This window comes from Zonotrichia leucophrys, chromosome 6, assembly GCF_028769735.1.
Source record: "Zonotrichia leucophrys gambelii isolate GWCS_2022_RI chromosome 6, RI_Zleu_2.0, whole genome shotgun sequence".
In the NCBI taxonomy this organism is placed as follows: domain Eukaryota; kingdom Metazoa; phylum Chordata; class Aves; order Passeriformes; family Passerellidae; genus Zonotrichia; species Zonotrichia leucophrys.
In genome coordinates this window covers 12,224,146-12,250,367 of record NC_088176.1, presented here as the reverse complement: position 1 = coordinate 12,250,367, position 26,222 = coordinate 12,224,146, and the positions used below count along the sequence as shown (strand labels likewise).

Here is a 26,222-nt window from a genome sequence, read left to right as displayed (position 1 = left end):
GATGAGTGTAACTTATTTCTGCATATAGTGTGTTCATGTTTTCTGTTTGTGTTTCAGACCACTGTGAATGTCTACAGGCTGGCTGAGGGAGAACTGTGGTGTTGTGGCAATTTGTAAGGCTTGGACAATTCATGCTGTTTGATTTTTGCATCTTTTAACTTTAAAATAGGTTTTAAACAGTTTTTTTTTCTTAATTATATAATTCCTATTTGAATAGGGAGGAATAGCAAAAGAACTTGCACCAGCAGGGAGGCTTCCTGTACACAAACAGTAACCAGAAAAGATGCTGAGCTTAAGCCCTGTGGCATTTGCAATGATTTCCATTTCTCTGGGGCTTGGAATGAGGAACTTGCCAAGCGTCACAGCTGGTCCATCACCAGTGATGGCCGATTAAAAAGTTCTTTTTTGCTTGGCTTTCATCCCTTGTGAGAAGAGGGTAGAGGAGAGGGCAGCTCTCGAGCAATGTGTCCCAGTTCTGTGCCTCTGATGCTGGCTGCCCCTCACTGGGGATCTGACCCTCAGCTGGTCAGGGGTGGCAGCCTGAGGTCCTAAAGGACTTGGGGTCTGACCCACCTGTGACACCCCTGGCCCTTGCTGGCATGTTTAGATGTCAGCATTGTCCAGCATTGCTGTTCCTCCTCTCCACACCTTGCCTGGTGTTGGAGCTCTCTGTCTCCATGGTGCCTCTTCATGTTACTCTTTGCTTATTTAAAAAGGGAGAAGAAAGCCAGGTGGTGTCAGGTTCCATCGTGTGTGCTGCTAATTCACCCTCTTACAGTCCTACTCTGTAATTTTCCCTGTGACTAAAGGGGAATCATTCCACCCAGTGCTCCATTTTTTTAAAAAAAATTAATTTCTAACAAGGCTTTTCAAGAGTGCAGAGAATAGGTGAAGAACCCCCATAATTTCTTCTTTAGAAGACAAAAAAAAAATCCCTATTTTATTCTTTTGATTAAAAAACATGAACACCTGATTTGTTAGGTAAAAAACAGATGGTAGAAGCTCGAGGGGTAGCGTGCACACACAAAACATCTGCTGTGCAGACAGTATTTAGAAAATTATGATATCAGAGCCTATTGCATCCCACAGGCTGTAAATTGTGGAAATGCCCCTAAAAAACACAGCTCCCAGAATAGAAGATAACCCCAGCTTTGAGTGCCCTGAAATGCTAGGCCTGGATCTAGTTGTGATGCCTTGATAATGGTCTGCTGCTTGCCCAAAGGTTAATTGTTTAGGGTTAGGTTCCTCACCCCGTTCTTCTGCTGTTCCCCAGTGCAGGCCTGCTGCCTGCATGACTAATCCATGGAGTATGCCAGATGTGATAGTCCAAGTCCTGTTTCTCTGTTCTGCCTTGTTATCTTCATTATATGTTCTGTGCTCAGAGAGATATTAATTTCTGAATATCATGCTTCCCATAGTGACTGCTCAGCAGCCACATCATTGTGGTCTTAAAGATACAAGGCCAGATGCTTTCATTTATACTGGATAAACCTCTGAGGCTTAAATGATCAGTTCCCAAACAATAATTTCCAGAAATATTCTGCCTTTTGCATTCCAAGAAGTTTGAAGACTACTTTGACAATAAATTACTTACAACAAATTTTATCCAAATTATCTTCTATGTTGCATTTTAATCTATTTTCCTCTCACATGTTCTTTTGCTTGGTGTCTTTATAGACTTAACATGACTATCCAAATGGAAAATCTCATCTTAAATATGAGTCAGCAGAACCAGCTTTTACAAGCATGAAAACTCTCCAGATTACGATACCTTTGTACTGTGAAAATGAAAATTTAAAATTATATGCTGCGTATGGTGAATTATTTATCTATCTCATAGGCAATTAACTACAGCAAATTGTATGAGTCTGACAAAGCAAATGTCAGATGTTGTTTCCATTTCTGCTTTTGCTTTGCTTCACTGGCAAAATTCTTACTGATTTCAGTAGTGGCAGATTAAGCCTTGCGTATGTTCAATTTTCATAAACCAGCAAAAATGTCTTTCCGTTTCATTGTGCCCATTTCCTTTAAATATTTCTGTATGTCTTTACACAACTCTCCACTCAAATTTCAACATCTTCCAAGTCTTCTTCCTTGGCTCAAGTTGTCTGAATCCCAACAAGTATTGGCTCAGACTATGGTCTCACCCAGCTAAGGGTCCATCCCTGCTGTGGGAGACAGACACTGCTTCTGTTTGCTAGGAGGTGAAATAAGGTATGGAATAAAGATGCTTTTCTGCATTGCCCGATTTTTGAGCCTCTTAGGTGTTTCACAGACTTGCAAAGCAGCAGATGGATAAATGGTGTCAGCAGTATAGTGTAGGCTGTGAGGAAAAAAGCCCTTACTGAGCTTTAGGCTAGCATGAACAATATCCAGAAGGAGTGAGCAGCAGGCAAACCCTGGTGTTTGAGCACCCAGGGACAGGGGGCTCCCTGCGCTCCCCAAGGGCAGCCAGTTCAAAGGGGGGTTGCTCAGGGGCACTGTGGTATGGGTCTTGTACATATTCTCTTAAATAAACCTCTGCCTTGACAGCAGGTTTGGGTTTGGTCTTGAAGCAAAAACCAATGTCTGGGAAGATCACAAACTCCTAACATGTGGATATTCAATACACTTGAAGGTGTTAAAAAGAGCATCATCTGAAATAGCCTCATGTCCATGTAGTGTACAGACCTGTGCTGCTAACATGGAGCATGCAGAGGTATTTATCTTGTCATGTCCATGTCTATTGTTCCTGTCTTAATCTAGACAGACAGAAAAAGATTTATACTTCTTAACTGCTCTACATTAATGAAAAACATTCTCTTCTGTTCTCTCACTGAAGCTGAAGGGCAAATAGTCTCTGAAGTGGGGGTGAGACCACAGTCAGACCTTGAATGAGGTTTTGGAAATGTCACTGGACTCTGTTCACTGTGTGTGAGTTAGAGGTGTGGCAGAGTGCAGTTTGCTGAAGATCTGATTGAAGTTGTGCAGCACTGAGCATCAGTTGTCTGTGTTTTCTCTTTGGAGGCAACAGCTGGGTAGGAGTCAAGTAGGGATTCCCCTGGGATGTGCAAGTGTCTCCTATGGACAAGGACAGGCTGCTGCCTCCAAAAGTGGTGCTGGTTCTGGCCCCTCAAACTACACAACAAGAGGAGATGTGTGAAAATGTCCAGTGTAGAAAATCTGCTGAAGAGTGTGGTGGCTGATCTGCTCTAGAGGCACGGGTGAGAATTTGCTTTCAATAGAGCAGTGTAGGTGGATATTGGGTGAAAGCCTGGTTAAAGACTGTCAGCATTGTGATGACTGTGGCTGCAACTGTGCTGATAAAGCCACTGAAATATGGACATTTTGTCCATGTGGCTACATAAGGCTAAAGTGACAGGAGTCATCATAGTTGGCACGAAGCTGCAAAAGTGAAAATGCTTTTGTGCAGCTAAAATGTCTCCAGGACATAAGAACAGCTGAGTTAAGATGACCCGATAGAGAGGGAGAGACACTCTGTTTGGATTGGTGTTGTAAATGATGTAACTGCTGATTTTTACTAGCTTGGGGTATGGCTCACAGGTCACCTTGAACAAGCAAATAGCTGCACAGAATAGCTTTGAGTTTTTGAGTCATTCTGTGGAGCATACACTTTGGTCCTAATAAGCAGTGTTTATTAATCATTGAAACTCAACTTTGATTCTAATCACAAACATTATTTTTAGCCCCTCATGCTGAACAGACTTCAGATGTATTTTATCTGCTCAAAGGACCAGTTGTGCTGGGGTCAAATCCTGCCTATTATTAGGAATGTGTGTATTTAATAAAATATCTTGTTTATATCTAAGTTAAGCATTTTTTTTCTTAGATAGGTGTGATTTAATGTTTCTGTTTTAAGATGTTTTTCTCTGTTCCCACAAAACCAAATAATAGTTTGGGAGACCAAGAGAAGGAAGGGTGGGACGAAGCAGACATCTAAGTAAAACATATGTTGAATGGGAAAAAAATCAGTCATCCTGGGTTCTGGGCCTGTGATTATTTCCACATGCCTGGACCGTATCACTGTGCTGTGTGCCATTAATGTCATTAGATGCTTTATGCCAGAATGGGTTTTTTGTATGTGCTGGTGAGATTGCAGGAGTGGGACCTTGATGGGTAAATGCTGCCAGTGCCATGTGGGCACGGAGGGGGGGCTGCACCTTTCCAAACCCCCTTCCTGTGCTGTGTGGGCACATGCCCAGGCAGCTCAGCAGCCCCTGGAGTGCCAACAACAGCCTGGCTGGTTAAGGAGCCTCCAGGCAGGCAGCAAAGCTTGTCCTCAGCTCTTTTCAAGAAAAACTAACAAGAAAACTGGCTAATCTAACCCCACCTTGTAAAATCTGATATTTTTAACTGGTGCTTGGGGCTGGGAGAAGGTTGAAAAGAAGCTTGACGTTCCTATTCAGAGGTGCCTGTGTGTCCAGAAGAAATACCAGCCCCTCATTTTTGTGAGGACTGATTTGTGAGAATGCGAGGCCTTGGGATCCATCGTCATTCCCTTTGGTTCATGGTGAAAGGAAAAGAGATTTGCTTGCTCCTTCCAGATAAAAATACAGAGGAGTCTTCCAGGCCAGAAAACTACTTTTTTCCCCCTTTTCTTTCTTTTTTTTGTTGTTATTTGAGCTTGCCAGATTGGTCTGCTCTCCACTCTCCAAGTGTGTGGGCGGCACAGAAGAGGTTGCAGAGACAAAGAACTGGGGGAGGGAGGAAGGAGAAGTGAAAAAGTCCTTTGGGTTGGAGGCATGGTGTATGGGAGGAAGAGGCACAATGGCAGGAGCAGTTGGGGTTGTTTTGGTTTGCGGAAGCTCGCGGCAGATCAGAAGGAGCTGTGGTAGGTCAGAGACGCTCAGTCTAGATGCTGCAGTGGTGAATACATTAGCATGGTTTAGATCCTGGGGATATGGACATTCTTCTGTGTTTGGTAATATGAGTCTCATGTCCTGCTCTGATCCCTTTTCCTGGAAATGGAGATGTGGGATGGAGACGTGAATGGAGGGAAACATGACCATTGCTCTGCTTAGTACAATATTTGCACTTTATGTTCATCTGCTTTGTGCTTTGATAAAATAGCTATAAAACAAGTGGAATTTGGTGAAGGTAAAGCTGTGATCTTTTGTCTGATTAAAGACAGGACTGATTAAGTCCTGTTTTTCTGAGCTGAAGAACCAAAACACTTTTCTCATTCCAATAATAGCTGCCCCCAGTCTACTGCATCTGGCTTGTGACCTTTCAGGATACTTCTGTGAGACTGGGTTAGAGTCACAATGTCTTTTAGTTTGAATAATAGAAGAATTAACAAGGGAGGAAGGCTAAATTTCAGGTAGAATGTGAAAGGCCACAAAGAGTCTAGGATGAAGAGGTACAAAACATCAGTGTCTGGCAAGGGAGAAGTAGAAGAACAGAGAATGGTGAGTAAAAGGTGAACAGAGGGCGTGGGAAGGGGCAACACCTGTAACAGGCATGACGTGATTTGTTTGGTATTTACACCAGCAAGATTCCTCTTACCAGGGCTGAAAAATTCACCCTTGCCATGCATTTTGTCCTTGAGGTATTTGACCTCCAACTCCTTTGGTTCCGTGGAGACCAATGTAAAAGAGCTTGTGAAAGCAGCTCTGTACAGGAAAGTTCTGTAAGTAAGAAACATTTCCTCTGAGATGGTCCTGTAGCAGGAGACAGGGCAGTTTTGGGGTGAAAAGGGGTGCATGAGAAGCCATTCCTGGATGAGGATCACTGAGTGTCCTCTGTGACTCTGGGAGCCTTTCAAAGCCCAGGCTAAAACTTCCTGTGGGCGCAAACAGTGAGGGGCATTCTCATGGACATGAGGTGTGAGCCTGCCTGCCCATCTTGCCAGCCCAAAAGGTTTCTTTTGGATCCTGCTGCCCTTCACTGTCCTCTCTGGAGGACTTTCAGCAGGGTAATAAAAAGGTGTTCTCAGCTGGGCTAATATTTACATCACAAACATACAGTGCCTTTGCTTGGTTACAAACATGTAAGTGAGAGGCTTTTCTGGGAAAGGGTGGCACAGGAAACAGAGAGGTTATTCACTCTTATCATTGTATCTGCTAAGAAATATCTTTAGCAGCTGCATTTCTTTGACAAGGGAGCGTTATTTAGATTACAGAGTCAGGCTCCCAAAAGCTGTCACGTGCTGGAGTGGAAGTTGTCTATCTGACCTTGGTGCTGGTGCTTTCGGATTGCCTTCTTTACCTCTTTGGTTTCACAGAGGCCGACCTGTGCCCTTTCTAGAGGGCATTGAATGAAGATTGTTAGAATGAAATAACTTGTTGCTTGAAAAGATCCTTATTAAAAATTTTGAAAAAACTCAAAATGTGCTGCTTTAGCTCAGGCAGAGAGGCATCACCATTTCCTACAGTAAAATTCTGTGAAAGTGAATGCAGTGCTTGCTCTGCACTCACATGTTAAAGCAAAAATGCCATAAAAATACTGTTGATTCTAGCTGGTGATTTAGTTTTTCAGTGCAGAATTTGGATATTCCCTGTGATAAAGTGTGAACAAGCTACTTATATAGTATAAAAATATATATACTATACCAGTATTCCCTGTAACTTTGTGTGGAAAGACATACTTGGGTTGCTAAAGTCTGCCATAGAACCTTATCATGTGATACTGTTCAAAGTTTCCAAATATTTCATAGCCACAGAACTGGGCTTGAAATAACACATTTCTCAGTCCTGCCATGTTGTCATTGTGCCGTACCTCCAGTTGAAATAAAAATAAGGATATTCTCATGAGATTAAAGAAAATATTTGCTTTAATATAGAAACTTTAGTTTTCTCTGTAGTTCTGAAAACATAAGTCAACTGAATTCAGGTGAGTGTTATAAATCAGCATTTCTCTGGTTTTTAAAATTACAGTGTTTCTTCTGGTGACGTGTTTTTATATTCATTTTCCATTTGATTTGGATAAGCCTAAGATTCAGAAGAATCTTGTTGTGCTTGAAGAAGTAATGTGAAATGGCAAAGCTATTAATTTAGCATGGAAATGAAGGTCAGAGCTGGAGGCATTTGAAGGCCTGATTGGTGTCATGCACAGCATGATACCTGCCCTCAGGAATGGGCTTCTGGCAGATTCCAGGCGACCTTGCCCCAGACAGACACGTTTTTTCTGTATCATTTAAAAGCTCCTGGTTAGTGTTTTCTTGCCAGGCACATCTTATATTGAATTCTGTGAATTTTAGTCCTTGCTTCCTCTTGGTTTCCCACAGAGTTTTCTCAATATATTATCCCAAAAGTATGCAAGGAAGAGGGAGCACTCTTGGCTTTTGGTGCAATAATTTCTTTCCTGACACCTTCATGCCCTGAGTCACTCTTGTTAAAGACAAACCCCCCATCCAGTGGGGGCTTGTGAGCATGTACATGCTGATGGAAAAATTTGGCTTGAGGTCGGTTCAGTTCCTTTCCATGGAAATCCTTCTTCTTGCTCAGCTTTTTGTCCCTCTCCAACTCTGCTGTTTCTCTGTTCCCCTCCTGCAGACAGTCAGGCAGGGAGGTTGTGATAAAACGCTGAGTGCTGGCAGCGTCAGGGTTAAGACTTGGAAGCTGTGGCAGCTTTGGTTTTACATAAACAGGGGTGACAGCCCTTGAGCAGTGGCATGAGGGCTCTGGCTCTCCTTCACAACCTGGACATCCATTGCAACACCTCCCTGATGTCTTTATTGCCCTGCCAGAGACAGCCTTTACCACTGTGCTGCTGCAGCTCCTGTCACTAAAGCAAACACAGCTGATGTCTCATTTAAGCTAAGTGCAAATGGGAGGTGGTTAGTCAGCCTAAAGATTTTTTCCTGTCCTTAAATTCCCCTTTCTGCTGTGCCTGCAGAGAATTGTATTGGGGTAATTGAGCCACCTGGATTAGCAGTGGCAGTGCTGTAGTTTGTAGGTATGAGTCGTGATTTCAATTTTAAAAATTTAAGCCAGAATTTTGAATTTCCTTTGACTTACACTGTGAGATTTGGCTTTCATCCAGAGCTGCAGCTTTATAATAATGCTTAATAATGACATAACTCGTTATATTCCCAAATGGCTGCATAAACGTCAGCTAATCAGCATATTGCTTGCTGCAGCAGTATCTGTGTCTTTGCATTGCAGAAAAAGGATTGAAGGTGGAGACACACCTTTTGTCTAAGTCACCTCTGTAAATGGCAATAAATTAATTTTAAAGGAATGTATAGAAGGCAAGGTTTCCTAGCTGTTTCTTGTGCATGTTGATGAGACATTTTTTCTTGCATGCTTTCCTACTGAGAACATATTTTTTCCTCTGAAGTTACAATGGCAGAGGTTTCTGAAGGAAATCAGTTTTCTGTACAGGTGAAGCTTCCCCTTAGGAGCAGTCAGAGACTCATGCTGAAAAAAGACCTAAGAATGTGTTCCCATAAATTATCCTATCTTCCCAGATGAACTCTAGTAGCTGAGAGCTACTGCATTGAGTGAAAAAGGGCAATTTCTAGTCAATCTGTTTGTTACCATAGAGTCAAGTGTAAGTGGTAATGGAGAAACTGATTGCAGCTTTTAAACCTTTTAAAAAGTCATTAAGAGAAGATTCCATGTACCTGGTGAACATTAGATTGATTTCCAGAGTTCCCACCTTTTACCCATGCTGATATTCAAGTAAACTTCTTGGACTGTTTCTTGTCTGGATGTCTCTACCTGCAGCACCATTAAAGGAGGTGTGATCCCCATCAAGAGAGGTTTTAATTCTTGTTTTGTCTCACTAACAAAGTGTAAACTCCAGTTCTCCATAGAGCCAAATCCAGTTCCAAAGGACTTCTAGCTGCATGAGGCTTGCATGAACTGGATTTTCATTTTCTAGGCCTGGCCTATGCATAACTGCAATCTTATCCTTGATCTCCCTGAGTTTTCATCCTTTTCTTCTCCTCTCTTTGTATCTCCTTCTGTGTTTCCTCCCATATAAGACAGGCCTCTGCAGAGCTGGTTCTCCCTGCTGTGGTTCCCTGCAGATATCCCTTCTGCTTTCCCCAGTCAGGGTTGAATGGGCTCTTTGGCTCTGTTGGGATGTCTTTTCCCAGACCACGATGGTTCTTTGGGATCCTCCTTGCTGACCTGCCAGCCTTCACACCAGGACACCAGCAAAGCCATGCAGATAGTCATAACCCTTCCAGGCCACCCTGCCTGGTACCCAGGGCTGGGAATTTTATCCTGGGAGGATTGGGAGAGGTGCCCCATTGCCTGCTCAAGGCTGCTGGGAAAGACCCAAGGTTTTAGCTATGGCTTGATGTCTGTGAATCTATTTTCAGAAGTGCTCTGCAGCCTCAGCATCCTACTCTTGTGGTTAATAAGTATATTTAGCAAGATCAGACACTGCCTCAAAATACTCCTGCTGCAGATTTCTCCTGGCTTGGACAGCAACACTGCTGCTTGGCCAGAGTTTGCTGGATGCAGTTCATGAATGGAAATGGATTTAGGGGCTGGGTTTTTGTTGGGTCCAACCTAATACCATTGTCAGTGATTTAGAAGGGGATGCAAATGGTGATGGTATTGATTTTTATACTTGATGCCAAAATGGGAGGGTTTATCCTTATTGACAAGGGCAAAGAAACAGCCCAAGGGGATCTGGAGTGTATTGACAGAGAGAACTGTAAAACAGGAACAGCGCAATGGGAAGGATTTCCCTTTGTCTAGAGGAGAACTTGAAACATGAAAGACTGAGAGGTAATTTGGAATAGATAAAGGTCTGAAATGGGTTGGAGGTGGCCAGAACAAATCAGCAGTAAGTTTCAGTGTGATGTATCTGTGAAGGAAAGATTTGCCATATGGCAAATAATCCTCAAGGAATTATCACAGGACAGGGATGACAGGCCATTCTACTGCTGTGGATGGCTCTGAGGGTCTGTGTCCCCCAGGAGCAGCTCCACAGCACCAAGGGAAGCTCAGGGGTGGGACGGGATGCTGGATTCTTTTTGGAAACAAAAAAAAAATTAAAATCAATTGAAATTGTTTATAATTTTCTGCCAAACAGGATGACTCATTCTGGCAGTCTGCCCTCTCCACCCTCCCCTTCAGACAAACAAACAAAGCCAATAAGTTACAAAAAATAAAATAATCAGACAAGATAGCAATTCACACTTTTCCTTTTGGTGTATTCAAAACAAAGGGCTTAATTTATTTTTTTTTTTAAGGACATCATTTCAGAGCTGGATTGAATGACCATAACTTGAAAAAATGAAGTAAAAATAACTCTGAAAATAAAATGGCTCATTTTGAATTAAAGAAACATTTTGTTCAGTGAGACGCACAAAGCATTCATTTTTGGGCCAACATGAAATTATATTTTTTTTCTAGCAATCTCTTGGTTGAGGCAGTGAACCAAGAAGTCAATTATTCACAGAGCTGTAGCAAGATTAAGGTAAGGATGGAAAGCAGAGCTGAAATGAGAAACTGAGGGAGAAAACTTGGGATTGAATGTCCAAGTCAATCTTCATTCCTCCAAGTGAAACGTGGAATTTGTTGTTGTAAATTTCTGGACCCTTTACCTGAGAGGGTGAGGTGCCCCCCAGAAGATGAAAGCAGCAGTGTCCCTGTGGCATTTGTGGGTCCCCAGCAGTCAGGGAGCAGAGCAGGGTGCTGTGATGGGTTGGTGTGACCTGGGAGATATCCTGCACCCACTGGGGCTGTAGGGGCCCCACCACGGTGCTCGGGGCACGTCCTCACCCCACTCGCTGCTGCAGCAAATGCAGCATCATCTGGGGAGGGGGAAAAAATAGAAGGAAAAAAAAGCAAGATTCTTCTTCTGCCAAGAAGCTGCCATGAGCTCTGCAGAGTGTGACTTTGGGCAGGGATGAGCAGAGTGCTGCTCAGCTGAGGAAGAGCTGCTGCTTGGCTCTGGAGTGCACGTTGTCCCGGCGGGGCAGGTGGGAGCAGGGGTGAGCCGGCAGCGGTGACTGCATGGAGGGCTTGGGACAGGCTCCTCTTGCAGGTTGAAAATGCTGGACACAGCTTTCCTCAAGCACGCAGCACTAGTGCAAACACCCTGACTCTGCTTTTTGGCTTGGGCTTTTTTTGCACTGCCTTTTTTTTTTTTTTCCTTTTCTTTTTGTTGTTTTTTTTTTTCTTTTTTCCTCCAGAAGTGCTGAGACCTCAGCACACAGACATCCTAAGCAAATAATCCTTACAACACAGGCAAGAGAAAATCTTATTTCCGTTTTTTCCGGTGGCAGAATCGAGGCAGTGGGATGGCAGGATTTGCCCAGCACCATGGTAAGAGTTGGGAGGCAGGGCTGCTCTCGCGGCTGCACAAGTTTCACTGCCGCTCCTTTGCAGAGAGGGGAGCGACTGCGGCGAAGCACAAAGATGCATGAGCTGGTTTCCATCGAGCCAGCTGGGATGTGCCGCTCTGGCCGTGGCAGCTCGGTGCCTGCTGTGTTAATTTACCCACAGAGCAGCGGACAGGAGAGATGCCGGGAGAGGAGCGAGTGGGCAGGGGCGTGCGGTGCTGGAGATGGAGAGGAGGGAGCGAGCGAGCTCCTGCACGAACTGCGGGATGCAGAGAGCAACCGAGGGACCATCCCTGGCTGCGGTGCCCTGCGCACCTCCTCGCACCGCTCTCGGCATCCCCCTGCTTTCCCTAACGCTGGCCATTATCCATCAGCAGAGGTAATGAGCTGGAGCGCAGGAAGCGTTGGATCTGGGCTGAGCATGCCGGCCCCGCACAAAAGAGTTTACGGGGGGTAATGCTTTTATTATTTCAGTCTGTGGCGAACCATTCAGCCTTTCGAGCGCTTATTTATTAAATCATTAATAAATATTAATATTAGTAAATATTAATATTAATAAAACTATTAAATAATTAATAATTAGCCCGCAAAAGCCGTTTGAAGACTGGTGTGGTGATGTCTGGTAATAAATTTTAACTTTTCTTTTTCCCCGCTCTAATTTATTCCAGGGTTTTGCAGTGGGGAGCGAAAGTTTCAAGTGGCCAGAGTCCCTTGGTTTTATAAATGACTTCTTAATTTTTGTTTTCTTTATCTTGCCCCGTGGTGTCAGCGGTGCCTCCCGCTTTGTTCGCAGCACCGCCGCGTTTGAGCCGGGCCGGCCGCCCCGCTCGTGGGTGCCGCGTTCCGCGCTGTGCGTGGGGAGGGGGACACGCTCTATCGGTGAAACGCCGGCAGCTATTTCAGGAGGCGAAGTCTCCTCCTTCTTATGTAAATAAAGATGACAGCTCGGAGCGCCGGTGCCGCGGCGGGAGGCGCGGGTGTGGGCGGAGGCAGCCGGCGCGGGGCAGCCGCGTCCCGCGGGGCCCGGGGACTGCGGAGCGGAGCCGGGGCCGGGGCCGGGCGGCGGCTGCGCCGACATGGGCGGGCAGGTGACGAGAAACCTGCTCTACGGTAAGCAGCGAGCGCGGGAGGCGGCTGGGAGAGGTGCGGCGGGGATGCCGGGGATGCGGATTCTGCCCTGTCTGCTCCCCGAGCATCCCGCTCCGGGAGCGGGGCTGGAAGCCCGGGCTGGGATGGGGCTCGTCTGGCTGAACACGGGGATAAGGCGTAGATACCTGCCCGGGCAGCGCCGACGGGCTCGCTGTGAGGTGTCAGGGTGGAAGGAGAAGTAACTGTGTCCGTGTGTATCCGTGTGCGCAGGGTGACAGCCCCGCCGGGAAACGCCAGCCCCGCTGCCAAGGTTACTCAGCGGGCTCTCGGAGCAGTCACCTTATTTCTCCTTCCCACCAGCAGTTTCTTAGCTGAATTGCTAAGGTTTGGAACGAATGTCGGTGTGAATTGACGGAGCTGAGGCTCGGAGAGCAGCCCTGTCCCTGGGTTTGTTGGGGATGCACCGCGGGGCGAGGGAGGAGCTGGGGAGGGACCGGAGTGCCCTGCACAGGCCAGCCTTAAACAGAATGTGAATCCATGGGCAGTGTGGGACACGTCCCTGCCTGCACAAATCTCGTGCAATTAATACTTCTGTGAGAACATTGCAGTCCTTAGCATGAAACCCGTGTCTTGCTCTGAAACGTTCTGCGTGGGTTTGCACGTAGTAAGTGTGCTGCATGCTCAGTGAGGTGTGAATGGGGCTTTCAGGAACCCTTCCTTGTCACAATAGTAAACATGGATATGGGATACACAGGTAAAGCGCTGTGGAGGATCTCATATCCTTGAATAGAGATACATGAGGTATACACATTCACACTGTGAATATTCATATTACAGCCCTGATTCTTCTCATATTTTCTACCAAGTCCAAACCCTATAGTTTAAGGAACAAATGGGCATAGTTAGGAAGCAAATGACTCTCCCCAAAGGTATTTAGCAAGATGATAGCGATTTTTTATTTGTTCATTGTTTGTATTCTGAAGTTTCTGTGGCCTGACCTTATTTCTTATTTAATCTCATGATATGCATGCAGTATGCAGAACAATTGTACTGCTGGGTCACCAAAAAAAACAACAAACAAACAAAAAAACCCAACAATTAAAGAAAACCTCTGGCTGTCCTCTTGTGTGATTGTAAGTGCCTTTTCCCCTCTGAAACATTATTTGAATGAATTTTTAAGAAAAGTCAGTGAAAGAATAAAAAATATATATGTTTCCTGTGTGTGCCAGGGGCTTGGCATTCCTGTTGGGGCCTTCTCCTGCCTGCAGCTGGCAGTGCACTGCACAGCAATCTTGCAACTTCTGCCTTTCAGCAATTCTACTCCAGCAAGCATGCTGCTCTTTAATTTTTATTTGTTGGAAGATGCAGGTGATGTGGGTAATTAACTCAAATTTTCCTCTTCAGAGGGGCTACAGGCTGTGTTATATACAGAGGTGATGCACTGCTTTGTTCAGCACAGTGATACTTGAAAAGAAATAAGGATTATATTAAAAAAAATCGTGCTACAAAGGCACATTTAACAAAAATAGACTACATCTGCACTTGTGGTTTGTCTGTGGCTACTGTTCCTCCAGTTCCATCTTTCTGTTGAATATTTGTGTTTCAGATGTGTCTCAAAATAGCTGAGGAAAGAGAACAGAATCTGTATCCATTTCTCATAAGTTGAATTGAAAGTGAATGTAATGATACTGAAAGGAGTTGTATTGATAGCCTTAGGACTGACAATCCTTGTCTTACATAGCACAGATAATTAATTAACCAGTGTCCTTCAGACATTTCTGGTGACCTCTCTGTGTGGCAAGGATGAGGTGGGATTTTTACAAGCACCTGTTCACTGAGAATTAGCTCAGCTGGGGAGATGCTGCTCATGCTGTTTTGGGCTGGTCCTGGGCACACAGCAGGTTTACTGAGACTTGTGCCCAGGGCTGGGCACACCCTGACCTTGTCAGGGTCATAAAAGCTAATTGAGATAAAAGCTCCTGAAGTGGCTCTTGAGGGAGGCACTCTGTCAAAAACACCATAAAATCAGGTTGTTTGTTTTAAAAACTGTGGGTGCCCTGATGTAAGAACAGAGGTTTGGTGTTGGCTGCCAGCCAGCTGAACATGAGCCAGCAGCGTGCCCAGACTGACGGCATCCTGGCCTCTATCTGCAGTAGTGTGGTCAGCAGGACAGGGCAGGGACTGTCCCCCTGTAGTGGGCACTGCTGAGGCTGCACCTCGAGTGCTGTGCCCAGCTCTGAGCCCCTCAGTCCAGGCAGGACATGGAGGTAACCAGGTGAGTCCAGAGAGGAGCCACAGAGCTGGTGAAGGGTCTGAAGGGTTAATCATTTGAGAAGCAGCTGAGGGAGCTGGGGGTGTTTAGCCTGGAAAAAAGGAGGCTCAGGGGAGACCCTGACACTCTCTACACCTGCCTGAAAGGAGGATGTAGTGAGGGGGGGGTCAGCCTAATCTCCCAAGCAGCAAAGGATAAGGACAAGAGGAAATGATCTCAAGTTGTGCCAGGAGAGGTTTTGATTGGGTATTAGAAAAAAATCTTCTTTGAAAGGGCAGTCAGGTGTTGGAAGAGGCTGCCTAGGGAAGTGGTGGAATCACTGGCCCTGGGAGTGTTCAGAAAGCATGTTGGTGTGCTGCTTACTGACATGGTTTAGTGGTGGACTTGGCAGGGCTGGTTAGGAGCTGGTCTTGGTTATCTTAGAGATCTTTTCCACTCTTAATGATTCTGTGATTCTAGGTTTGCAGCAGTCATGTACAACCACACACAGACCATGAGAAATACCTGGCATCATTTTGGCCCCTTTCACTCACAAATGTGCTCTCAAACAGCAAAGATATGCAGCAATCCTGCTGGATAGAGGAGACTCAACATCCTTTGGCTCAAGAAAAGCCACGAGTGGGTGACATGTCATGCATGGGGTTGCATGGCCATGGTGGTGGCACTGGGTGTCTCTGGACCTTGCACTGATGCTTGGCTGTACTGTGTGAAGTCCTGCAGGCCAGTGCTGCTGATCCTGTTTGAGCCACACTGTGAGGTACACACCGGCTCACATGCACAGGCATCTCCCTGGGTGAAAATGCTGCTTTCCCATTGACAGGTGGCTGCAGAGCCATGCTCCTCTGCCCTAAGGTGGAGATGGTGGGTGCTGAATGGGCCCTGAGTCACTTGAATGAAAGTTTCCCACCTGATGGGACTGGGGGGAAAGATAAGCTTTTAGCTAGTGTCACTAAAGCTACCTGAGTTTCCTAAGAGAGCTCCATTTCCTCCACTTCTGACTTTATTCCCCACTACCAAACAAACCCCAATGGCTTGTACCATGAAGAGCAGTATGTTTGTGAAAGGAGTCATCTGATGGCTTGAGATGTTGTGTCATGGGATTGCAGTGCTGACACCCACTCAGGCAGTCTCCATCTATGTCCCTGTTCCTGGCACTGTGACTGTCTCTGTTCCTCTTTCCCATTCCCCCTGCTTTCCCACACCTGCTTTCCCATACACTGTAGAAGTCCTTGTGGTGTTTTCCAGAGCAGTCTACGCAGCAAGAAGAGAAGTCAAAATAGGAGGTTCAAAGGTAACACAACCTTGATGGACAGGATGTTTACTTGCTATTTGAAGTGTAGTATCTATATATGCACTGCTTAACAGTATTTTAAACAGGAAGTGCTGATATGGTTCCTTGTGATTCATAGAAAGCTGGTTTCTACAAGAATGACTGTATACTACAACCTTCCTATAACAGAGTCAGGATTTATTAAGTTATTATATTAAACTACTTGCTATCTAATCATGCTTGAAGTAAATGTCTAATAGATGCATATGTCATAATACTCAGGTTCTTTTTATGTGTTTGGTACAACGTTCATCTGTTGCAGTAGTTTTTCATGCCTCGTACGACCGTGAGTGAGCTGCTATTTGTAAGAGATCCTGTTCTTGATTTTAGGGGCCAAATCTATGAGATTCAGTCTAATGAAAAAAAAATCCCCAAACACCTGTGTACTTTTTATGTCTCTTTCACTAAGAACCAAGCTGACCCAAAGTGATGGTTTAGCCAAGGAAGCTACTGCACTGTGTGGTGGAGGGGTTCAGTGAAGGTAGGCGTGCAGAGGTTATGATGGCACGTGCACATCTCTTCAGAGGACCTTTGACTTGCCAGAGTTTACACTGTGGGTTAGTCCATGTGCAGGGAGTATGTCAGTCTGCATAGCTGCACATTTACTCAATAACTACCCTACCACCACTGGTAATTATTAATAAATCATTAGTTGCAGGGATTTGTTTCACTTTCACTTTAATTACTCACGTCACTGGCAATTCATCAGAGTTTTGCTGTGGAATCACTTTTACAAGGAGCAGGGGAAAAGGCATCTCGTGGCACGTTTTCCAAACTGTAATTGTATGGCATCAATGTAATTGCAAAGCAGTCCCAAGTGAGACATGTCTGGTTTTTAGCCCGGGAGGTGGTGCTGACTGACAGGTGTGATTTTCAGTTGGAAGGGCAGAGTTTTTAAGCTGCTTGCAGAAGGTGCTCTGTAAGCTGTGAGTACCATATAAATAATGGCTCGTGGGTCTTTGTGTGGTGTATGCAGAGGATCACATAAGGGTTATGCATGACCAGATTTATATCCCCCATATGTAGGTCTGGTGAGCAATGCAGCCACATTTGTGTGCTGAAAAATGGAAGAAGGAATCAGGAATTAGGAATTATAGCAGGACTTCATCCACACTGCATGGGAATAGGCTTTTGGGTGGCTATCTATTTCCCATTTCATCAGGATCTCATTTTCCATGGACATTCCTTTCCTTCCTGGCTGGTCATTTATTCCTGTACAAAAGAGTGTGAAGCTCTCCCATGATCCTTCCCCCACATTTTGTTCTCCTGGAAAGCAGTTTCTGGGTCTTGTTCACACATGTTGGTGGGAGATCTGGAACATTTGGGTGCTGTGTGGAAGCCTCAGCCCCCATGGCAGTGGCTGAAGAGCTCTGGGGGAGAGCAGAGGGTGGAGGCCATTTCCCCAGTGAAAAATGGCTACGGTATGCAACTTATTTCACTCTTACTTTGCCCTATAGAGCTCTATTTTTTCTCTTTCTCTGAATTCCTTGTAGAATGGTGGATGGTGTATCTATATGCACGTGCTGAAACCAGCCCCACACTTCGTGTCTTGCTGTCTGCTCATTGTACAGCAATAACCATTCCAATTACCACAATTTAACCCTGCAGTTAATATCACTAAACAGCATTGTTCTCAAACACACACATATATTCTAGCTTAATGATTTCCATCTTCTTACACCTAATTAAAACTTTGTGTATCCCAGAAGAAATAAGAAACAGCAACACGAAAAACCCCCAAAAAACAAACCAACACTAACTGCTAGTGAAATTTCTCTGCAAATTAGTGTTGATTTATATTCTAATAATCTCTGAGTTGTTGTCTACATTTTGGGGTAACTTGCCATTTAATGGAGTGACTTGTGATGATATCAAACTCACTAAGGGATGAACATCTCCTCTATCCTTCAGACAGTTGCTTGTTGAGAACTAATACAGGACTGAGGAGAAAAGGTTGTTTCTAAACCCCCTCTGCTTTCAGCAATTGCCATATAGCCCTGAAAGAAAAAGAGTCTGTGTGTATGAGAAATTTATCCTGTTCAGGGTTGGATTAACTGGTGCAGAAGACCTTGGGCAGGGTGCCAAAACAGTGTTGGCATTTGCTGAAAGTGGGACTTCCAGAGATTATTTTGGTGCGTGCCTCTGACCCGTGTGTCACCTGCCAGTGTCCCAAGGTGACCAATAATGGAATGTTATCTGCTGCTGACAACTCTTGTGACAGGAAATGTAGCATCTCTGTATGTGGAGATTTTATGGGTAACCACATTTATACCTGAAAACTGCTTTATTTATGAAAGGCAAATGAGTTTTTCATTAGCTGTGGCAGTTTTTGAGTGTAGGGGTCTTGCTCCAATGCTGAAAGCTAAGGCTGTTCCTGTTCTCATTTTGTCCTTTGCCTTCATGGCATTTTCTCATTAACTTTTCTGTCAGCTTTGATGCTCTGTCCTGGTGGGACCTTGGGAGTGAATGTTGTTTGTCAGGTTTTGTTGCCTTATTTGTCTCCTCTTGGACTGCTCCTTTCCCTCCTCTATGTGAATGCATTCTTAGCTCTGATCCTTCTTCACTTCTTCCTTACTTCTCTTGGTTTCTTAAAAATGCTGATTGCTATATGAATCTATCATTCAATTAGTTTAGAGGCAGCAGGTGTCTCTTCAGGAAGGTTTGCAGTGTCTATTGACATGTTCTAGGGAATCATTTGCATATTTAATCAAAGCAAGTACTCCCACAGCCTGAACATTCACATTGTTAATAGTATAAAATAAATGTACCAAACAGATATGGTTACCATTGCAGACATAAGCAGGAATTAAGAAGAAGTTCTCTCTATACATATAATCTCCAAACTTATATGGCTGCTTTAGTTTCAATAAAGAACTTTGCATCAATGATATCTATATGTGCATAGGGTTGCATTAAGAACAGTCTAAAAATTAACCCTAAAGGAAAGGGAGTTTCCTGTAAAGTGAAAGCAAACCAAGGGGTGCAATTAATGTTTGCTCTCAGGAGTTGTCAGGGGTCAGGATGACACAGAGGGTGCTGAGCTGTGGGAGTGTGACTGTGAGCCACAGGCTTGGCAGTGCATGTGCCCATGGTTGGAGCACATGCTTCAGCCCTGTGGGTCCCTGAGCTTTGCTCTGGGGTTGATTCCCTTGACCGTTCTTGTCCTTTCATTTTTCTTCTTGTCTATTCACCTCTAAATCAATGTTTTACTTTGAAAATGGTTTTCTCTGAGTCCAAAATGAGTCAGAGCCACCTTCTCTGTAGCTCTTGTTGATTTAGTCTCACCAGTATTTCTGTTCCTTGACTCTGTCTCTTGAAGGGACACTGTAATTTGTTAGCATTAAAAATAACATTTCAGATGGCTGCAGTTGATGGTGCTGAGGAGAGAAATCCTTTGGTTCATCTGAGATTTACCATGGGCCTGGTAGCTGAAAGGGGGTGGTCTCAGAGTGAGACATAATTGATTGGATGCATGAACTTACTTTCTTCATTAGACACATTGATAGCACTTCTGTTTTAAAGAAGAAGGGAAATAGTAAAATAGTCATATAATAAAAGCTATACACATTCATGAACATTATACAGTGTGTGCTCCTGATTGCCTCTCCTCTAAGAGCCAGCATCAGCAGAAATCTGAAGTTCTTGCCCTCTCCATCAAGGTAAAAGAACTTTTGTTCAGGAGAAACCTTTGTGTTAAACCAAGGCCCCTTGCTATGAAAATCAGCTCCTTTTTGTGGTTCAATTGACATAATTTTCTGCCTATACCAGTAAATACAGGGAGAGAACATGGAGGGGTCATGTAACACTCACACTCATGGTCTGACTTTGCCCCATCAGGCTGTAGCTCACAGGGTGGTTCTGCACAGGGGCTGTGGGAGGCAGCTCCATGCCAGGTGACCTCAGACATGCTGGGTCTGCTCCCAGGGCTCAGCAGCTTGCTCACAGGAGACTTTGATGAGGTCTGGAAAACACAAAAGGACCCAACACTTGTGTCAAGGAGGAAGGATGTGACTTTCCTATAAGGTTTGCCTGGACAGCAGAGGCTGATCCCATCTTTGACTATCCTAACAAGAAAGTTCCCACCAGTGACTTGCAGACGGCTCAGTGTGATTCTGAAAATGCTGGTTTAGTCTCACTTCTGGTAAAGTCTTTGGGTTACTTGCTGTGATTTCATGAACCTTTTTCAGGCTGACACTGCCAGATTTTCCCTGTGATAGGCCCTGCTGTGCAGCCACGTGGCGCCGTGTGGGTGCAACACTGGAAGGTTTTGGCCAATAGACTTGTCAGTGAAAACAGGGCCTGCTGTGAGACACTGGGGTGGGACTGAAATTGTGTTTTTCAAGAAACTCTGAGGCTTGTGGCCTGGCTTAAGCAGAGCCCAAGCAGTGTCTCCTGAAGCAGGAGGGAGTTTGAAGGAAACATGTGCCTGTGTTTGAGCTGCACCTTGGCAGGTCTGGGAATTGGTTGTGGGGTTTTGGCTTGGGCTCCTGCAAGAGCCTGTTTGTCAGCTCCCTGCAGTGCTCCCCAGCAGCTGAGCACTCAGCTTTATGCAGTTCAAGTGATCCTCAGGCTACTGCAAGTCCCAGCCCTGTGTTATCAGCCAGGGGGAAGCTGTGCAGCCTTGAGAGAAGTGGATGGGTTTGATCCTGGGAGAGCTCTGCCTGTGGAGACGAGGTTTCTGCCCACAGAGCAGGGATGGGAAGGTGCTGTGCAGAGCCTCAAGGCAATGCTCTCCCCTGTTTGCAAGAGTAGAAGGGGATTTGAGCCATAAACCACATTGTGGCACACAAAAAAGCCATTTTAATTTCCGTCTCTGCTGGAGGCATCACATGGAAAAGAAAATGGGATTGGTATGAAAAGAAATGTTTACGTTTCTAGGAGCAGAGACCTCCCAAATAATTAGTATCACTTGACAAACTGCTGTTTAAAATGCAAGTGGTTTAAGTGCTGCAGCTCAACAGGCATTTGTCAGAACTCTGGTGTAGATGTGGTCCCTGCTCTGGGTTGGTTCCTGCTGTAAAGAAAAGGAGATTTACAGTAAACATCTTTTGCTTAAGGAAAATTTCTCCATGGTTTTATCTTTTCCTTGGTTGGATAACCTAAATGTTACAAACTGGACAAATGGCAGCTTGATGGCAAGAGTGTTTGGGATGCTGTTTTGCAATAAAATAAATCCTGGATTTTATTTTTTGTTCATCAGACCAGGCTTTTGGTCAGAAGAAAGATAGAAATGTCTCATTTTCTTTAGCTTTTGGGAGGAGGAGAGTAAAGGAAAGGCTTTTGGGTGAGAGTTTTGAAAGCCACAGCTTCATCTCTGATCTGCCTGTCTGTAATATTCACTGACTCAATTAAAAGTACTTAAAAAACCCCTTACTTTTCTCCAGAACTGTTTGAAAACTAACTGAAGACATAAGGGTTGTTAAGAATTGGTATTTTTCAAAGGTTAAAAAAATGGCAGCTTATAAAGAGACTGAGATAAAAAAGAAAAAGTAAAAAAAAAAGTCCATGGAAGATGGAAATAAAGGGGTGCCTATAATGTACTGAAGCATCCCAAATCAAAATGACTTCTGTCTTTGCACACCAAATAGAATCAGATTATCAAATATAAAATAGAGCTTTAAGAATCTAATTGCTTTTACAAAGGCATCATTGATGATACAAATTTCTTGCAACTTGCAAAAGGAGAATTACTCAATTTATTTTCTCATTATCTTAAACTAGCTCAATGCCACCCTCTGTTTTTCATCTCTGAAGGGTAAGAGACTATCATTTGTGGTGCCTTCTTGTTTTATGATTCTGAGTGAAGCTGTGTGCTTAGAAGGAACACGAGATTGGGAGTCCTGGTGGGTGCTGGTCCCATACAGATCTCACATGGAACTGGAGCTATGGCATGGTAGGAGCTGCTGTTCTTCTTCTCTTAATCTCTCTGCACATCAGTGGCTTCGCAAAATTGGCCAAAGAGATCTTGATCAAGAAGCATGGCTGTGACAAGGTTCCTGGGCAAACCTGTCTCCTTTCTGACCAGCCCAAGGCACTCTTGCTTGAGCAAGGGTGGGTGAGTCAATATCTTGATGTTGTGTCTCAGTATCTCAACACTTGCATTTTGGATGGTTGCTGACTGTAAAATTATCTTGCTCTCTTTGGCCTGTGCTATTCTGTGCACGGATCCCAGCAGTCAGGCTTAGGTAGGAAAGTGGGCAGTGCTGTCTTTGGGATGCTACAAAGGATATTGCCTCATGTTAGAAATGAATTCCTGAAAATGGAGATGCAGTGGTTGCAGTTCCCTGCATCCTTCCTACACAGGTGTGCAATGGCATTTATCAAACAAAGGATAAAACATCCAGGATATCTGTACCAATGGTAAAAAGGATGAAATTCAGAGAAATATCCTACAAATGTACTACAGATGTATTTGAAAGGGTGCTAAAGTCATTCACCAAGTTTGCAAGAGCTGGCTGCAGCTCTCACAATGCTCCTCACCAGAGACCCTGGAACCATTTTGCTGGGAGATGTTTCTATCCTGTTAGTTGCAGAGTGGCTACCTGACCTCTCTTCACCCACTCATGAGTTATCCCAGAGAGACCTTTCTGCTCTGAGCCCTCATACAGCAAAGCTGTTCCCTGGGGACTCCAGGTCATGCCTCATCCCAAGCTGAGACTGACCACTGCACAAGTGGTTGCTCAGGGATTCAGAAGCTCTTTAGCATTTGATAACTGGAATATTTTGAGATTTATTTGATATATATATACATGACAATACACACTTTCCATCTTCTCCTAATGCTGTGCTTTGGAAAGTCCATACTTTAACCCTTGGGGACAGACTTTATCAGTTTTGTCTTTAGTGATGTGTCAGAAGCAATAATTTTGTGATACCATGGCTGGTACTGCTGGCTCAGTTAGTGCAGAGTGAGGTGTGTCATACTGAGTGAGCAGCTGTAATAAAGGGTAGATATGAGCAAATTACCCTTAATAACTTCAGTATTACAGATATTTTGAAGTGTACCCTCTGGGAAAAAAAAAACCCAAACCACATTGATAGTGGTTTGGGATTTGTGCAACTCCAGTTTGATAACAAATATTTTGTGTTTTTCCTCTGTGTGCTCTATTTACAGCAGTAGGTTCATATTTTGAATTGAGATCTGCTTTTGGGTGCAGAAAACTAATCAGGGAGATGCTTCATGGCCCAGAGGTCTGGATTTGCAGGCTCCAGTTCAACAGCTGCATCTGCCTGTGCTGTCAGAAAGAGCATCTGTCAGAGATGCAGTGTGGTCCTTATTACATTATAATTTAGTGCTGTGGCTTAACCGTTTATGTACTTATAAAACAACCCCTGCAAACCCCTAAAAAAAATTAAAGCTTCGCTGATCTTTCTTAGCAGAAGAAATGCCCCTTATCTGAACATTGACTAAAGGATGTTACACTTTTTTTAAGCTAAAAAAAGCAAGGAAAATGGATGGATGAGTTGGTCTCCACACTCAATTGCTCCTTGCTTTTCTGAAATAGTGTATGTGTCTTTCCCCTGAGAGAATAAAGTCCCCTGGGCCTTTCAGGCTTGTTTCCAGTTCACATGTGATCTTCAAGGCTCTCCCACTATGAACGTGGCTTCATCAGGAACAATGCTCTGACCCGTGTGGCATTAAATTTCTTCCTCTTTTCACTCTTATCAATACATCAATATGGAAAAGTACCCCCTCTGCACGAATTGTAAAACTGTGTGTTGTTCCCATTCCAGGCTGGCTTGGTTTTCTAGCCCATCTCTCTTCCTTCAGCTATTTAGAAAAGCAGTCAACTTTGCATCCTCATGATGTTCCTCCTGTGTCACCTGCTGTACATTACCCAGCTTCAGTAGATGGCAACTGCTCATCTGTGTCAGGAAAGGTCATGCAAGTAAAACCTGCAGCAATGTAAAATTGATTAAAACTGAATTATTGGGAAGTTTTTTCCTGTTTTACGCACTGATGTTAAATTTCAAAGCCAGAGATGGCAGAACTTCCTCGGTGTGTTCTCACAGGAAACATTGGGTACCTCCTCTACAAAAGAACTGACTCTGTTACCCACATCAGTAGAAAATAGTCATGAAGGTTTGGGAGGGCTCTGTGAGGGCTTATAATGAAAGGGCTTGGAGCTTCTAGTTTGAAGTGTATTTTTGCCTATGCAAATCAGAGAGGACTAGAACTAACTTCCATGTGTCCATGTGCTGTTGTGGTGACAGAATCAGTCACCTCCTGCTGTCCTCTGGGACAAGGAATAGCACTGGCCATGAGCATGGAAGAGCATGTCCTGACAGATCCATTAAAATAACAGAAAATCAGATAAAACATACACTTGCTTACAAAGATGTGTTCCTCTTATTCCTATTTATTTTCTTATATGCAGCCGGTAAACACTTCTGGGCAGGACCCATCTCTTCTTTCTGTCTTTGTGAGATTGGGCATGAGGTGGTGGCTAGCAGGTAGGATAACTTTTAAAGAAATAAAACAGATCTGTGTGCTCTTGTCCTCAGGCAATAAGGATTCAATACCCTTGGTCTTCTACTGGCTGACCCACGGCAGCAAATGCTGAGGAAATTAAGTTCCTGTATGGACTGCTCCATCAGCTGTTTGTAGCAAAACCTGAAGTGAGAACTTCACGGGTCTGGCATGGGAATTGCTAGGCAGGATGGCGGAATAGTATTCACACTGGTTCTTTGAATAAGCACCAGAGATACTGCTTATTTTAGTTAAAATAAACTGTAACTTTATGGTCTGACTGGCTGGTGGAGTTTCATGTTTTAATTCAGTGGTCCAAGTTCAAGTTCTGCTCTGCTAAAGAAACAGAGTTATTTACTGGTAAAGGGTGTTGAAACTGGTGCAAGTGATGTGCTGCAGAGCCAGATGAGAGTGGGAAAGTCAGTAATTTAGATTCCACTTGTGACTGTGGTACAGAAAGTGCAGATTAATGAAGGAATGTGTGCATAGAGGGCCAAATTCTTGCGTAAAGGGAGAAATGTTGCCCTTTCTCCTGGTTTTGCCTCAGCAGTACTTATATTATTTGCCCGGAAAATAAAAATATTTTCATGGTGTAGCGGTTAACACTTCTAATGCTACTGGAGTCCTCCCTGGTCTCGGCAAAAGTTCTTGTTTATAATTTCTCTTTGTGCATTGAGGGTGCTGGAGAGCAGGGGTAGTGCCCTGCCCTGGGCTGGGAGCTTTGCATTGGGCCCCTGTGCTGTCTTTGCCAGGGCACTGGGGGTTTGAGAGGGGATGGTGGGACTCAGGCATGGAGCTCTGTGCTTTCATCCCAGCAATGTACCTAAAAAATGCAATTTTGATGGCAAGCTTTTGCCTTGTTTAGTACCCAGTGCAAGTTACTTTGCAGGAATATGTTACAGATTAACTAGTGGTGTGCCAAAATAAATCCATCTCTTTATAACTTTGTGAGATTGGAGAGCCTTGGTTGATCAGGGCCTGTTGTGCTTTAGGAGACAAGGAGTTGTTTGTTTTATTTATTTTTTAATAAGAAAATAAGAGGGTATGAAGCATGAGGAGAACAAATCAGAATAGTACAAGAGGTTGGGGGAAAAAAAAAGGAGTAAACCTAAGTGAGAGAGAGAAATGCTGGATAAAGTGGGGCCAGTGAAGGAAGGGAAAGACTTAAAAGAGAGAAGTGGCTGAGAAACTTTAATGCCTGTGACAAGGGAGGAGGAGGAAGAAGGAGGAAGGGATGGCAGAGAAAGCAGAGAGGAAGGTTGTATGTTATGTGAGTTTTCCTGAAGAAGAAATGGACAGAGAGAGTGGAAAGGAAGAATTAAAAAAAAATGTGGCTCCTATAATCCTGAAATATTTAAGAGGATGTTAAATGTGGCCAAATAATAAAAGTAATAGTAAATTTTGACCTGCCTGATAAGTTGCTAGCTCAAATAACCCCTTACTTTAAGGATTTATTTGCTGCCAAACAGGAAATAAAGTCAGTGGAATCAATGTCTTTTGGGTCTAGTCAGTGTGGAGCAAGACTAGAGTTTCAGGTAATTTTTCCTTTGTAAGCACTTTCATATTCCATTTCACAAGAACATAAACCCTACAAACCCCCCCTGCATAAGCAGCAGCCAGGTGACCCTGAGTAGATATATATTTAAAGAACTTCCCTTTAGGACTGCTTTTGGACTTCATATTGAAAGGAAATCTTTGACATTTGGGTAACTGATGTGGATGGAAATAGTTTGGACTCTGTTCTGACTAGCAGCAAAGAGAGCAGTGCGATTTTCTGATGCTGAAAAAGGGAATTTTCAGTTGATCAGAAAGA

At 44.2% G+C, this 26,222-nt stretch overlaps 1 protein-coding gene across 3 annotated transcripts in view; it reads left to right on the top strand.

Moving 5' to 3' along the window:
* NEURL1 (neuralized E3 ubiquitin protein ligase 1) overlaps positions 1–26,222 on the top strand; it is a 141,448-nt gene that overhangs the window by 47,310 nt on the left and 67,916 nt on the right. Inside the window, exon 1 of one of the 3 annotated variants that reach the window (XM_064716856.1) lies at positions 11,111–11,231. The exons of 1 other annotated variant lie outside the window; for it this stretch is intronic. In XM_064716856.1, the coding sequence (XP_064572926.1) occupies positions 11,207–11,231 (25 nt within the window). In that variant the 5' untranslated portion in view covers positions 11,111–11,206. Of the gene's footprint in view, positions 1–11,110; positions 11,232–12,227; positions 12,359–26,222 lie in introns of those variants that run through there. One more of the 3 variants, XM_064716855.1, reaches the window with a different exon arrangement.